At 39.8% G+C, this 13518-nt stretch overlaps 1 protein-coding gene and 1 non-coding gene across 6 annotated transcripts in view; one reads left to right on the forward strand and one right to left on the reverse strand.

Annotated features, from left to right (window-relative positions):
- RANBP17 (RAN binding protein 17) overlaps positions 1-13518 on the reverse strand; it is a 364714-nt gene that overhangs the window by 30366 nt on the left and 320830 nt on the right. For all 5 annotated transcript variants that reach the window (XM_062188701.1, XM_062188698.1, XM_062188700.1 and 2 more), the window contains one exon: positions 1460-1626. In XM_062188701.1, the coding sequence (XP_062044685.1) occupies positions 1460-1626 (167 nt within the window). The remainder of the gene's footprint in view (positions 1-1459; positions 1627-13518) is intronic.
- On the forward strand, positions 8829-8935 carry LOC133758921 (U6 spliceosomal RNA). Its single transcript, XR_009865827.1, has one exon. It is a non-coding gene; the product is annotated as a U6 spliceosomal RNA (small nuclear RNA).

Below are 13518 nucleotides of genomic sequence, written 5' to 3' on the forward strand. Positions count from 1 at the left end.
TGTAGATTTTGGGAAGGCATTTCAGGTTAATCTGAGATATTATCCCCACTTCAAGAATTGATCGTGTGAGGAGTAAGGACTTGTGTTTTTGAGCTAAATGGATTTGGGTTCAAATTCCAATCCCTCACTTTCTAGTTGGTCCCTCCTCACCTCAATTTAGTCATCAATAAAATGGGATAATGATATCCCTATTTCAAGGTTCTTATGGAATCTAAGTGAGAAGAATTCTCTGACAGTTTTCCTCTCCTGCATCACTCTCTGTCATCACTATGTTAATCAAATTATCAAATACCTGGTTTGTCTCACATGAAAGAAAACTTTTTAAGGAGAGAAATTGTGTTTTATGAGTTTTAATGATTCTTGCACCTTGCATGTAATGAATCCTTCTTCTTACCTTTACTGTATTGCCACCGAGCTGTAACAGTTCCAGGGCTGTACCAGTTATAGGCCTGTAGGACTACACAAAATCTGAATTTTCAACCCTCTTCCCCAATAAGCAGTTAACTGAAACATCACCATAATTAAAGTTCACATAATTTCATTTCAATACTAGCAAAATATGATAGCCAGGAAGGAAACCTCTTCCAAGGCTGTCTCATTTTCTTTCCATCGTTTCTCTACAGAAGTGACATTTTCTGCTGATTGCAGGCAATTTATTTGCTAAAGACACTACTGAAGTGTTTACATCTGCAAATCACAGATTATTATGGATATAATTAGATAAAGCAACTGAAAACAATATGAGGATATCACTCGCCAAATTTAGTGAAATTAGAAAATATAGTAATGGTATTTCCATAAAAATGGTATTCTCTTTGAAATATTTCTGGCACATATACTTCTTTTTAAGCATGCTATTACTGTGATGTACAGAAGTTTTTAAAAACATTATTAAACTTGGACCCAACCCATATTGGCCAATTAAAGTACATTTGAAAATAAACTGTGGCTTCATTTCTTATTAGTTAAGTGCTCTTAGGAATATGACCTTAACTACCTGAGCTATGATTTCTCATTTTAAATTTGGAGAAATACACTATTCTATGATGAATAGACAGTTCCTAGCAAGTTGGCTGATAGAGACCAGGATCCCAGAGTATGGTAGTATCTTAATATAACAGAGAACTCACAAGGCAAGCATCACAGGGTATTTTAGAGGCTCCAGGAAAGAGATCAGATGTGGAGTATTTGTACTCCACTTTTGCCGCAGTTTTTCTCAGACCTCTGGAAGAACTATCCTCTTTTTAAAATTTTAGCTTTACTGTGATAAGATGACTGACAAGGGCATTTCTTGAGGGGAGGTAGTCCTGGGAGCCAGCGCACCATCCCACATTTAGGGAAAATACTCCTGAAGAATAACTGATAAAGGGTCTTGGCAAGATGTTACTCCAAGAGACAGTCAGGGACCAGGTTGGCTTCTGGGAAACTCTCTTAAGCGAGGTGACTAATTACCAGTTACCTGCTGCAGGACATCTGGGTTTTGTTGCATAAAATGTAATAGTCTCTGGCCAGCCTGGGTCGCCTCTCTGCATCGAAGTGGCTTCTTGCCCTCTTTTGCTATGTGCTTGTAGAGGTAGGTGACGACGTAGTCTAAACTGGTGCAGCAGCTGGAGGAGACCACTGTATCTGCACAAATAATAAATAAGAATTCATTTGCATTACTGAAGTGTTTGCTGCGGTTAGTTATAATGTCTCCCCTCAAAGAACATCACTTTCTGGCCTCAGAGCACGGGTAAGCAAACTGTAAGTTCCTTGAGGTAGAGATTTTTGCCTCCCCTCTTTAAACCCAGTGTCTATCACAGGGCCTGGCACAGGGATATGTTAGTTAAGTAAATGATTCCTATATAAAACTGTGACCTGAACAACTTCTGCTTAATTCTACCTCTCGTTCCCCAAGTGGCTGCTTAGTTGGTATCTACTTAGTGCAAAGTGTTCTGCTTTAGGACATACAGTGCTCCAACCTACCTTGCTGTCAGAGACTCATGGTTTAGTAGTCAAGTTACTGTAGCACAACGTTGTGCAAAAATGAGTGACATACGGCTGAGAAAATTTTGAGGGCATCGAGAGCGTTTAGTTTAGGAGGCAGCACCTGAAGTGGGCTTAGAAAGACCATTTCAGTGAGATGTAAGGAAGGATGTTTTCCGGTAGAGAGATGAGCATGAGAAAGAGAATGGGGTAGGAAAGTTGTGGGTTTGGGAGTCAGACAGCTCTGGTTTTAAATCCCATTTTCCCCCAATTGCCTGCTGTGTTGCTGCTCTTGTTACTTTTCTCACCATTTAAAAGACACCTTGTGTTGTTGAGTGAGAGGAAAGTAAATTAATTAGTAATAAAAACAGCTGATATTTATTGAGCACTTGCTATGGTAAGTGTTTCACATGGATTATTAATTTTAATCCTCATGACAATACTACAATAGTTATTATTATTATCTCTCCATACTACTATTACCTCTATTTAAAGGTGTGGCTTAGAGATTAAATGATCCATCCAATGATCTACAGCTAGAAGATTGTGTGATCACAGTATGAAAATAAATAAGGCAGTCAGATTCTGGATCTGTATTTTTAATCACTATATTAAAAATAAGCACTGGGGCTGGCATTATGGTGTAGCAGGTTAAGTGGCCATCTGAGATGCCCGGCAACTGATATTGGAGTGCTGGTTTGAGTCCTGGCTACTCCACTTCTGATCCGATTTCTGGCTAATGTGCCTGGGAAGGCAGTAGAAAAAGGTCCAAGCACTTGGGCCCCTGTACCCACTGGTGAGATCAGGATAGAGTTTGTGGCTCCTGGCTTTGTCCAGGCCAAGATCTGGCTATTGTGGACATTTGGGGAATAAACCACCAAGTAGAAGAGAGAAGATTTCTCTCTTTTACTCTCCCTTTCAAATCAATCAGTCAATCTGAAAAAATACTAAGTATTAATCAAAAATATATGTAAGCATCAAACATCTGCTATTTTATTTTATTTTGTTTCTTTATTTGACAGAGTTATAGACAGTGAGAGAGAACCAGAGAGAAAGGTCTTCCTTCCGTTTCCATTGATTCACTCCCCAGACGGCCGCCAAGGCTGGTGCTGCACTGATCCTAAGCCAGGAGCCAGGTGCTTCTTCCTGGTCTCCAATGCGAGTACAGGAGCCCAAGCACTTGGGCCATCCTCCACTGCCTTCTCGGGCCACAGCAGAGAGCTGGACTGGAAGAGGAGCAACCGGGACTAGAACCCGGCGCCCACATGGGATGCTGGCGCTGCAGGTGGAGGATTAAACAAGTGAGCCACAGCGCCGGCCCCCAAACATCTTCTTAAAACACAATGGGCACTCAAAAAAAAATTCCAGTTACTACTGGTTAGCTCTCATGGTAAAAAGGAGGCTATTTTTAGGAGGCAGGACTTTTTTTTTGGTACTGACACATAACATTTTGACACAACCCCTGGGAATTTATAATTAGTAAGAGAAACACCAAGAGAAAACAATTAAAAATGAAAAATCTGGTAGACTGAGAAGGTGATTATCAAGAAAGTTGGGCTGAGAAGCAGATTTACAAACTTCCTAAGGGAATAGTTTCTTCTTCATCTCTGAGGATCACATGTGAACACACATGTGGTGTGCTCAACATAGATTCAGAGGTCAAACATCAGCTGAACTAATTAAGAAATGGGTAGCTAAAACTAATCAGAAATTTTCTAGAAAAACCTTTGATTTGCATTTAGTAATAATAAATAGCTCTGATAACAATACTAAAGTTTTAAAACTGTCATGGCATTTTAGAGAGAAATGTCATGAAAAACAGAAAAGAGATTTTGTGGCAAGTCTGAAAAGAAACACAGTAGGGGCAGGCATTATGTACAACAGTTAACCATATGGGAGTGCCTAGGTTTGAGTCCTAGCTCCGCTCTCCATTCTGGCTTCTTGCCAATATGCCCCGAGAGGCAGCAGGTGATGGCTCCAGTATTTGGGTCCCTGACACCCAGGTGGGAGACCTGGATTGAGTACTGGACTCTTGGCTTCTGCTTGATCCAGTCCTGGCTGTTGTGGGCATCTGGGGAGAGAACCAGTGCACAGGAGATCTTTCTGAATGTCTCCATTTATGTCTCTCTCTGCCTTTCAAATAATAATAAACGAAATACAGGCAGGATAATGGTAGTTAGTACAGGATCATGAAGGATGAGGAACTGAAGGTCTAAAAAGATAGGCATGGATAATAGTTTTGGAGTTATAAAGTCTAAGGAAGCAGATTTCTATTACAGTAATGGAATTTGATTGATTAATTAGCCAATTTACTCTTTTTCTCTCCCTACTAACTAGGTTATATTGTAGAAAAGGGAGTTCTGGTTTTATAAGCCTGGGAGGTAGCACAGTGTAGTGGGAAACATCTAGGCATGGCAGTCACACACAACACTGCTAAGCCTGGTTACGTCACATTTCCCTTTTCCTTCACAATTCCACATTTGAAATCCCAGTCATGAAAGTAAATGGATTAAGTCACTTAACAGCTATAAAGGCAAGCAGGAAATAGATATGGTTGCCTTCACCAGTGAACAGCAGTGTGCTATCAATCATGAGAAAATTATAAAGACTTCACATAGATTTGGTGACCATATGCCATGCAGGTTGCTTTAAAAGGCTCCAATGCACTGAGTCAGCTGTGAAAACGCCAGGTAAACACTTTAGCCACAAAGGTTGAAGCATATATCCTTACAATAAAAGCATGAAGAAGAGCTTCCATTATGGCTGATTTATGGTTGGGGGCTTTGAAAAAGATAAATGTTATTTCACGATAGATTTAAAAGTGGGGAATCATAAGGATCAAAGGGCATTTGGTCAAAAACAGAATGAATTGTGCTGAGGACTACGTGTTATTATTGGTTCTTATCTGCAGCTAAGCTATTATGTGAGACTCAAATAATGAAACTCTCCCGACACAAAAAGGATGGGCAGAAGTCGTGAAGTTTCGAATTGTGTCCTAGCTCTTGCTGTTTAGCATCTTTTTCAAAGAATTACATCCAGAATTTGGACAATTTTGGCAACGATTTTTAAGTCTAACGGGCTTCTGTCCTCTCTAGCAACTTGTTTGGCACTGGGAAGAACCAAGTGCTCCTTGCTCCTGCACCCAGTCTCCACAGGAAACACATGCATCATTAATAGCCTCCGGCTCACTAAGACCCATCACTGAAAGCCATTCTGCAAAGTTAACTGTGGAGCAAAGAGTTGCTTAACTGACTCAGGAAGCATAATAATAAGGCTGAGCTGAAATTTGGCTTTAGCTCCAAGCTTCTCATCGCAGCAGAATCAGGAGGATGAAGGTCTTGGAAATAGCTGGTTCTAGGTTTGAATCTAAACTTCTGAGATGCTCGACTCTGGTGAGGTTCAACTGTACCTCTATAAAACGTGCTTACCACTACCTGCTTTGCAAGGTGTTGTCAGCAACTTATGAGAAAGTATACATAGATTGTAACAAAGTGCTTGGCACCTATGTTAGGTATCCCATTTTTCACTTCCATTTGTTCTGCTGGCTATGTAAATCCCTTAAACATCAAGCCTGTAGGTCTACCAAGATAACCCATTAGTTCTCTGCTCTCTTTAACGTTTATTTCATGGGAAAAATTAACAAACAAGGTATCCAAATTCTACATGTTTCCTACATGTTTTACTCTCATGTAACATTCATACCATATACTTCATCCAATTCAAGAATTTGTTCAAAATACAATGTACCCACTTCTATTCTTTATATGCATCTTATTAAAAAACATTTTACTTGCCCTTCTTTCCGTGTTTCACCTTTTGTGATGCCCTTTACTCCAACACTGAGTAATTTAAATCTCACAACAGAAAGCATCCATCCAAAATCACATGGGGCAGGCATCTGGACTAGTGGCTATGCTGCTGCTTGGTACGCCTGCATCTCATGATGGAATGCTGGTTCAATTCCTGGCACTACTCCTCATTCTAGTATCCTGCTCATGTGCATGCTACAAGCAACAGGTGATGGCTCAAGTAGCTGGGGGCTCCCTCTCTCCCTCTTTCAAATAAATAAATAAATAAATAATTTAAAAGGCATAAAAGTAAATTAATTAAAAAGGAATTTAAATGAGAGAATATGACTCCTAAGAAGAGAAAACTAAACCAACAGAAACAGATCCAGAAATGACATTAGTTATCAAAGAGCTGTTATAAATCTCATGTATATGATTAAGGTTAAAATGAACCTGATGGGGAAAAAAATGAAAAAAATTTTAAAAAGACTAAAAATGAGGCTTCTAGAAAATAAAAATACAATATCTGAAATGAAAAAAGATACAGGACTAATACGAGGTTAAGTATTATAAAAACATCAGTGAACTTGAAGATCCAGCTATAGAAACTACTCCAGTCGAAGCACAGAGAGGAAAGAAGTAGAGCAGTTGAACAGAGCAGTTCCAGTGGCAGAGACAGAGACAAGTGTGATTATTTGAGAGTAAGTCACTATTTAGCTGAAATGTTTATTTGAAAGTAAACTGTGATAATGTTATTTGAAGATATAGATATTAAATAAGCACCACTAGAAGTAAAGCAGGATGGCTAATAAACAGAGGATATATACAAAATTGACTCATAAAAATACACAATTAATCCAAACCAAAAAAAGGCAGAAAAAAGACAAAAAGAAACAAAGACCAGATAGGATAAAGCAAAAATATCTGACAGGTATATTTCTTTTCATTAGACTTGCTTAACATGCTTATTGCTAGAGAAAGAGAGAGAGAGAGAGAGAGAGAGAGAGAGAGAGGATAGCAATATCATAGATTAAAAGCAATGACACTAAATGGTTCAAATACTAATTAGAAGACAGAGACAAATTTAATACAAACATATGACCCAACTATATATTATGTATTTAAAAAATAGGTCTATATCCTAATCACCATGTTAGGTTCCATGGAAAAAGGAAATTATGGTTGCAGACGAATTAAGATTGCTAACGAGATGACCTTAAAGCAGGGTGATTATTCTGGATACAACTAGGTGGGCCCACTGTCAACTCAAAGGTCTTTAAAACTGGAAGGGAGAAGCCAAGAGGTCAGAGGAGACATATCTATGGAAGAGGAGTGAGAGAAGCAGCACTGCTGGCTTTGGAGATGGAGGGATAAGGTCGCAAGTCAAGGAATGCGGGTGATCTCTGGAAAGCTGGAAAGGCAAAGAAATGAATGTGTTCCTAGAGCGTTTAGAACACATTGCTACCCTGTGGGAGTGACTAAGCCTTACCCCTGACTTTTATATAATTACTAGCATCACATTAGATGCTTCACAGCGCAGCCACAGACACGGGCTGGGCTGGAATGCCTGGGGTGAGTCCCAGCTCTGCCACAGTACTTGGACCCGTTGCCCTCGTGGGAGACTCGTGAGAGTTCCTGGCTCTTGGCTTCGGCCTGGCCCAGTCCCAATTGTGGCAGGCATTTGGGGAGTGAATGGAGGATTTGCTCTAACACATTTGAAAAGCAAAAAGAAGAAACAATATTTCTAGAGATAAAGAGGATCATTTCATAATCATAAAGGGTAAATTAATCAAGGAGATATGACAGTAAAATAATTATGTGCCTAATAACAGAGTTTTAAAATACGTGATCCAAAAAACTGATAGGATTGAGACACAGGCATAAAGAACTCAGCACTTGCTTCTTGCTAATTCACAGAACAATTAGACAACAGGCAAGCAACCAGTAAGAACACAGAAGATCTGAACATTATCAATCAACTAGATTGGAACCTCTTCCAGAGCCGGTGCTGTAGTGTAGTGGGTAAAGCCACCACCTGCAGTGCTGGCATTCTATATGGGCACTGGTTCGAGTCCTGGCTGCTCCACTTCCAATCCAGCTCTCTGCTATGGCCTGGGAAAGCAGTGGAAGATGGCTCAAGTGCTTGGACCCCTGCAACCTGCATGGGAGACCCGAAAGAAGCTTCTGGTTCCTGGCTTTGGATAGTCCCAGCTCTTGCCACTGTGGCCATTTGGGGAGTGAACCAATAGATGGAAGACCTCTCTCTCTCTCTCTGCCTCTGTCTTTCTGTAACTCTGCCTTTCAGTAATATATATATATATATATATATATATTTTTTTTTTTAAGAAGGACACTCTTCCCAACAATGGAATACACATTCATTTTGAGTGTCTGTAAAACATTCACAATATTTTGGATCATTAAATCTCAATAAACTTAAAGGTATAAAAATAATTGAGAATATTCTGACACATTGGAATAAAGCTAGAACTAATCATAGAAAGAAATCAAGAACATTTCCAAATACTTGAAAATTAAACAATGTGATTCTTTTATGTATCAATTCATCAGTTAAAAAAACAGCAGGGCAATTAGAATAATTTTTGAACTGAGTAAAAATAAAAACAAAATATATCAAAATATGTGAAGTACAGTTATAGCAGTGCTTAAAGCATCAAGTATGTATAGTAGAAAAGAAAGGTCTGAATGTAATGATTTAAGCTTCTATATGAAAAAACTAAAAAAAGGTCTTGCAAACTTAAGCACACTTTAGTAAACTAAAAACAGAAAAGAGAGAAAAAAAATAACTGAACACATTTTTGCAATACAACTGATAAACAGCCAGAATGACCAAGAAAAAATAGAGAAAATTCAAATTGCCAATATCAGTATTAAAGAGGGACATCACTGCAGACCCTACAGACATGAAATCAGATAACAAGGGAGGTATTCTGAACAATTTCAATCCAGTGATGTTACATAAACTCTAGATGAAATGGACAAATTCCTTTGAAGACATACTACCAAATGCCATTCAAGATGCAACTGATAACCGGAATAATAATGTATCTATGAGTGCTCGCTTCGACAGCACATATACTAAAATTGGGACAATATAGAGAAGATTAGCATGCCCCCTGCGCAAGGATGACACGCAAATTCGTGAAGCATTCCATATTTTTAAATCAGCTAAGAAAGCAAAAATAATAATAATAACGTGTTTACGAAAGAAATCTAATTTGTAGCTCAAAACCTTCCAAACAAAGAAAAATCTTGGCCTGATAGTTTCACTGAGGAACTCTATCAAACATTTAAGAAAGAACTAATAATAATTCTACAGAATTTTTTTGAGAAAATAGGAGAGGCGGGAACATTCTCAGCTCATTTTATGAGGGTACCAGATTCACACTAAAATGTAGCAAAGCTATGAGAACAGAAAGCTATATAACACCTATAGAAAAACACATGGGTATTTGTCATGAATATGGATGCAGAGATCTGAATCAAAATTTTAGCAAAGTGGATCCAGTAATGCATCATAACGAAGTATAGAATGCATCTGAATATCATTCAATGTATTGATTAATATTAATGTATATGTATTAACAGACTGAAAAATAAAAACCATATATCATATCAACTGATGCAAAAACAGCATTAGATAAAATTCAACATCCATTCAGGATAATACCTCCAGAAAACTACAAATATAGGGGAATCAAGACTATAAAAATGTTGGGGCTGGTGCTGTGGCGCAGTGGGTTAAGCCTCCATCTGCAGCACTGGCATCTCATATGGGCACCAGTTTAAGTCCCAGCTACTTCTCTTCCAATCCAGCTCTCTGCTATGGCCTGGGAAAGCAGTAGAAGATGGCCCAGGCGTTTAGGCCCCTGTACCTGCATGGGAGACCTGGAAGAAGCTCCTGGCTCCTAGCTTCAGACTGGCGCAGCTCTTGCCATTATGGTCATCTGGGGAGTGAACCAGTGGATAAAAGACCTCTCTCTCTATCTCTCCCTCTCACTGTCTGTAACTCTACCTATCAAATAAATAAATAAAATATTAAAAAAACTATAAGAAACATCTATGAAAAACCCTAACATTATACTGAATGGTATTAAGACTGAATGTTTTCCCCCTCACACTGGAGACAAGAAAAATTGTTGCTATTATTATTTCTATTCAACATTGCAGCATTCTAAGTTTTACCTAGTCTGATAAGGCAAGAAAAAATGCCATACAGACTGAAAAGGAAGAGGTAAAACTCTATATTTGCAGAAACATCTATGTAGAACATCTTAAGAAATACACAAAAGGCTATCAGAATTAATGAGTTTAACAAAGCTGTAGGACACACAGTCAATATACAAGAAAGCTGATTTCAATTACACATGGTAGTGAAGAAAACTGGGAACTTTAATATCATTCAAAGTACCATTAAAAAACCAAAAGAGGCCGGCGCCGTGGCTCAACAGGCTAATCCTCCGCCTTGCGGCGCCGGCACACCGGGTTCTAGTCCCGGTCAGGGCACCGATCCTGTCCCGGTTGCCCCTCTTCCAGGCCAGCTCTCTGCTGTGGCCAGGGAGTGCAGTGGAGGATGGCCCAAGTGCTTGGGCTCTGCACCCTATGGGAGACCAGGAGAAGCACCTGGCTCCTGCCATCGGAACAGCGCGGTGCGCCGGCCGCAGCGCACTACCGCGGCGGCCATTGGAGGGTGAACCAACGGCATAAGGAAGACCTTTCTCTCTGTCTCTCTCTCACTGTCCACTCTGCCTGTCAAAAACAAACAAACAAACAAAAAAACCAAAAGATAGGCCGGCGCCGCGGCTCACTAGGCTAATCCTCCGCCTTGCGGCGCCGGCACACCGGGTTCTAGTCCCGGTCGGGGCACCGGATTCTGTCCCGGTTGCTCCTCTTCCAGGCCAGCTCTCTGCTGTGGCCAGGGAGTGCAGTGGAGGATGGCCCAAGTCCTTGGGCCCTGCACCCCAGGGGAGACCAGGAGAAGCACCTGGCTCCTGCCATCAGATCAGCGCGGTGCACTGGCCACAGCGCGCCTACCGCGGTGGCCATTGGAGGGTGAACCAACGGCAAAAGGAAGACCTTTCTCTCTGTCTCTCTCTCTCACTGTCCACTCTGCCTGTCAAAAAACAAACAAACAAACAAAAAAAAAACAAAAAACAAAAACCAAAAGATATTGTTATAAATACAACAGGATATGTATAAGACTCACAAATTCAAAACCACAAAAATACAATTGAGAAAGGTTATGGAAGATCTAAATAATAATGGGACAGATTGCTATTTTTCTAGAATTGAACACTCAATATTGTTTAAAAAATTAATTATGTGAACTGAAATATAAATCAAATCCCAGTCAAAATTTCCCTATTTTTTTTTTTAACCAAGAGAAATGGACAAGTTGATTCTAGGGGTTGGCACTGTGGCACAGTTAAGTCACTACTTACTAAGCCAGCATCCCATATAAGCTCCAGTTCAAGTCCAGGCTGCTCCACTTCTAATCCAGCTACCTCTTAATGTGCCTGTTAAAACAGTGGAAGATGCCCCAGGGCCCCTATAACCTATGTGGGAGACTCAGGTGGAGTTCTGGGCTCCTGGTGTTAGCCTTGCCTAGCACCGGCTGTTGCAGCTGTTTGGGGGAGTGAACCAGCAGATGGAAACCCTGTCTCTCTGTCTCTTCCTCTCTCTAACTCTGCCTTTCATATGAATAAAAAAGTCTTGAAAAACAGCTAAAACTTACATAACAATGCAAAGGCCCAGAATAGCCAAGAAAAAAATTTTTTTAAAAATAAATCCTTATTGTTATACAGAGAGAAGGAGAGGCAGAGAGAGAGAGAGAGGCCTTCCATCCACTGGTTCACTCCCCACTTGGCTGCAACGGCCAGAGCTGAGCTGATCCGAAGCCAGGAGCCAGGAGCTTGAACTCTAGGCTCCCGAACCCTGACTTATGTTCTATTAGCAGGATCTTGGGTGTCTGTGTTCCTTCACTCCCTGCTAAAGTCTGGACATTTGAGGTGTTAGTTGCTATGCAAAACCGTGAAAGTTACCAGCTTTTTTTTTTTTTTAAGATTTATTTATTTATTTGAAAGTCAGAGTTACACAGAGAGAAGGAAAGGCAAAGAGAGAGGTCTTCCATCTGCTGGTTCACTCCCCAGTTGGCTGCAACAGCCGGAGTTGCACTGATCTGAAGCCAAGAGCCAGGAGCTTCTTTCAGGTCTCCTACATGGGTGCAGGGGCCCAAGGACTTGGGCCATCTTCTACTGCTTTCCCAGGCATAGCAGAGAGCTAGATCTGAAGTGGAACAGCTGGGACCTGAACCGGTGCCCATATGGGATGCCGGCACTGCAGGTGGTGGTTTTACCTGCTGCGCCACAGCGCCGGCCCCCAAGAAAATTTTTAAAACAGAAAAACAAAACCAGAGGGCTATACCACCTGACTATAAGGTCTACTATAAAACTATGGCAATATAATACTGGCACAAGGTAATCCATGGGGTAAAAGATATTCTCAACAAAAGGAATTGGGACAATTGAATATCTATATGTTAATGAGGAATCTCATCTTTTACCTCCTACCATATACAAAATTAAGTCCAAATGCATCATAGACTTTAATATCAGAGTTAAACCTAAAAAGCTTTTAGAAGAAAACATAGATGAAACCTTTATGGCTTTGGGTTAAACAAAAATTTTTTGGAATAAGACCAGAAAACATGAATCAAAATAACAAAAAAAAATTTCCTCAAAATTGAAAACTTTTTGTTCTTCAGAGGATACTATTAGGAAAGCATAAGGACAAACCATATGCTGAAAAATATTTGCAAAACATGTATGTGATATAGAATTTGTATCCAGAAAATATAACAATTCTTATAACTTAGTAATAAAATTAAACACCCAGTTAAACAAATGGGTAAAAAAAAAAAAAAAAAAAACTTCACTGAGAAGATACATGAATAGCAAATAAGCATAAAAAGATGCTTAAATCATATTCATTAGTGTGATGCAAATTAAAGCTACAGTGAGATGACGCTTCTCATCTGCTAGGATGGCTCAGGTGAAAAGACAGAGTAGTAAGTATCAGTGAGGATACGGAGCAACTGGAATCCTTATACACTGCTGGCAGGAGCAAAATGGTACAGTTCCCTAGGGAGAGTCTGTCAGTTCTTAAAATATTAAACATAAATCAGAAATTCGACTCCTAGGCACTTACCTAAAGGAAATTTTTTTAAAAAGTCCACATAAGGAATTGTATATGAATGTTCACTGTGGCTGTATTCAAAATAGTGAATGACAGAAACAACCCCAACATCCACTGCGGGTGAATGGGTGGACAGACCGTGATAATCCTCACAGCAGAGTTACACACAGCAATAGAAAGGAACAAACTAACTGGTTACAAAACAACACAGATGAATCTCAAAGGCATTATGTTAAATTAAAGAAGCCAGACACAGATAACTTCATATTATATGGTTTCATTTATATGAAATTCTGGAAAAGGCAAACTATAGTGAGAGAAAGTAGATAGCGGTCCCCTTGGGCTGGGGGCAGGGAGAAGGGATTGATTAGAAGGGACACAAGGGAGCTTTTTGTGATGATGAAAATGTTCTATATATTGGTTGCTGTCGTTCATGATTTTGTGAGTATACATTTGTCAAGATTCACTGAACTGTTCACTTAAAATCAGTGAATTTCATTGTATGTAAATTATACCTCAATAAAGCTGATTAAAACACTGTGTATGAAAA

The sequence above is a fragment of the Lepus europaeus genome, chromosome 4, assembly GCF_033115175.1.
Source record: "Lepus europaeus isolate LE1 chromosome 4, mLepTim1.pri, whole genome shotgun sequence".
Taxonomy (NCBI): Eukaryota; Metazoa; Chordata; class Mammalia; order Lagomorpha; family Leporidae; genus Lepus; species Lepus europaeus.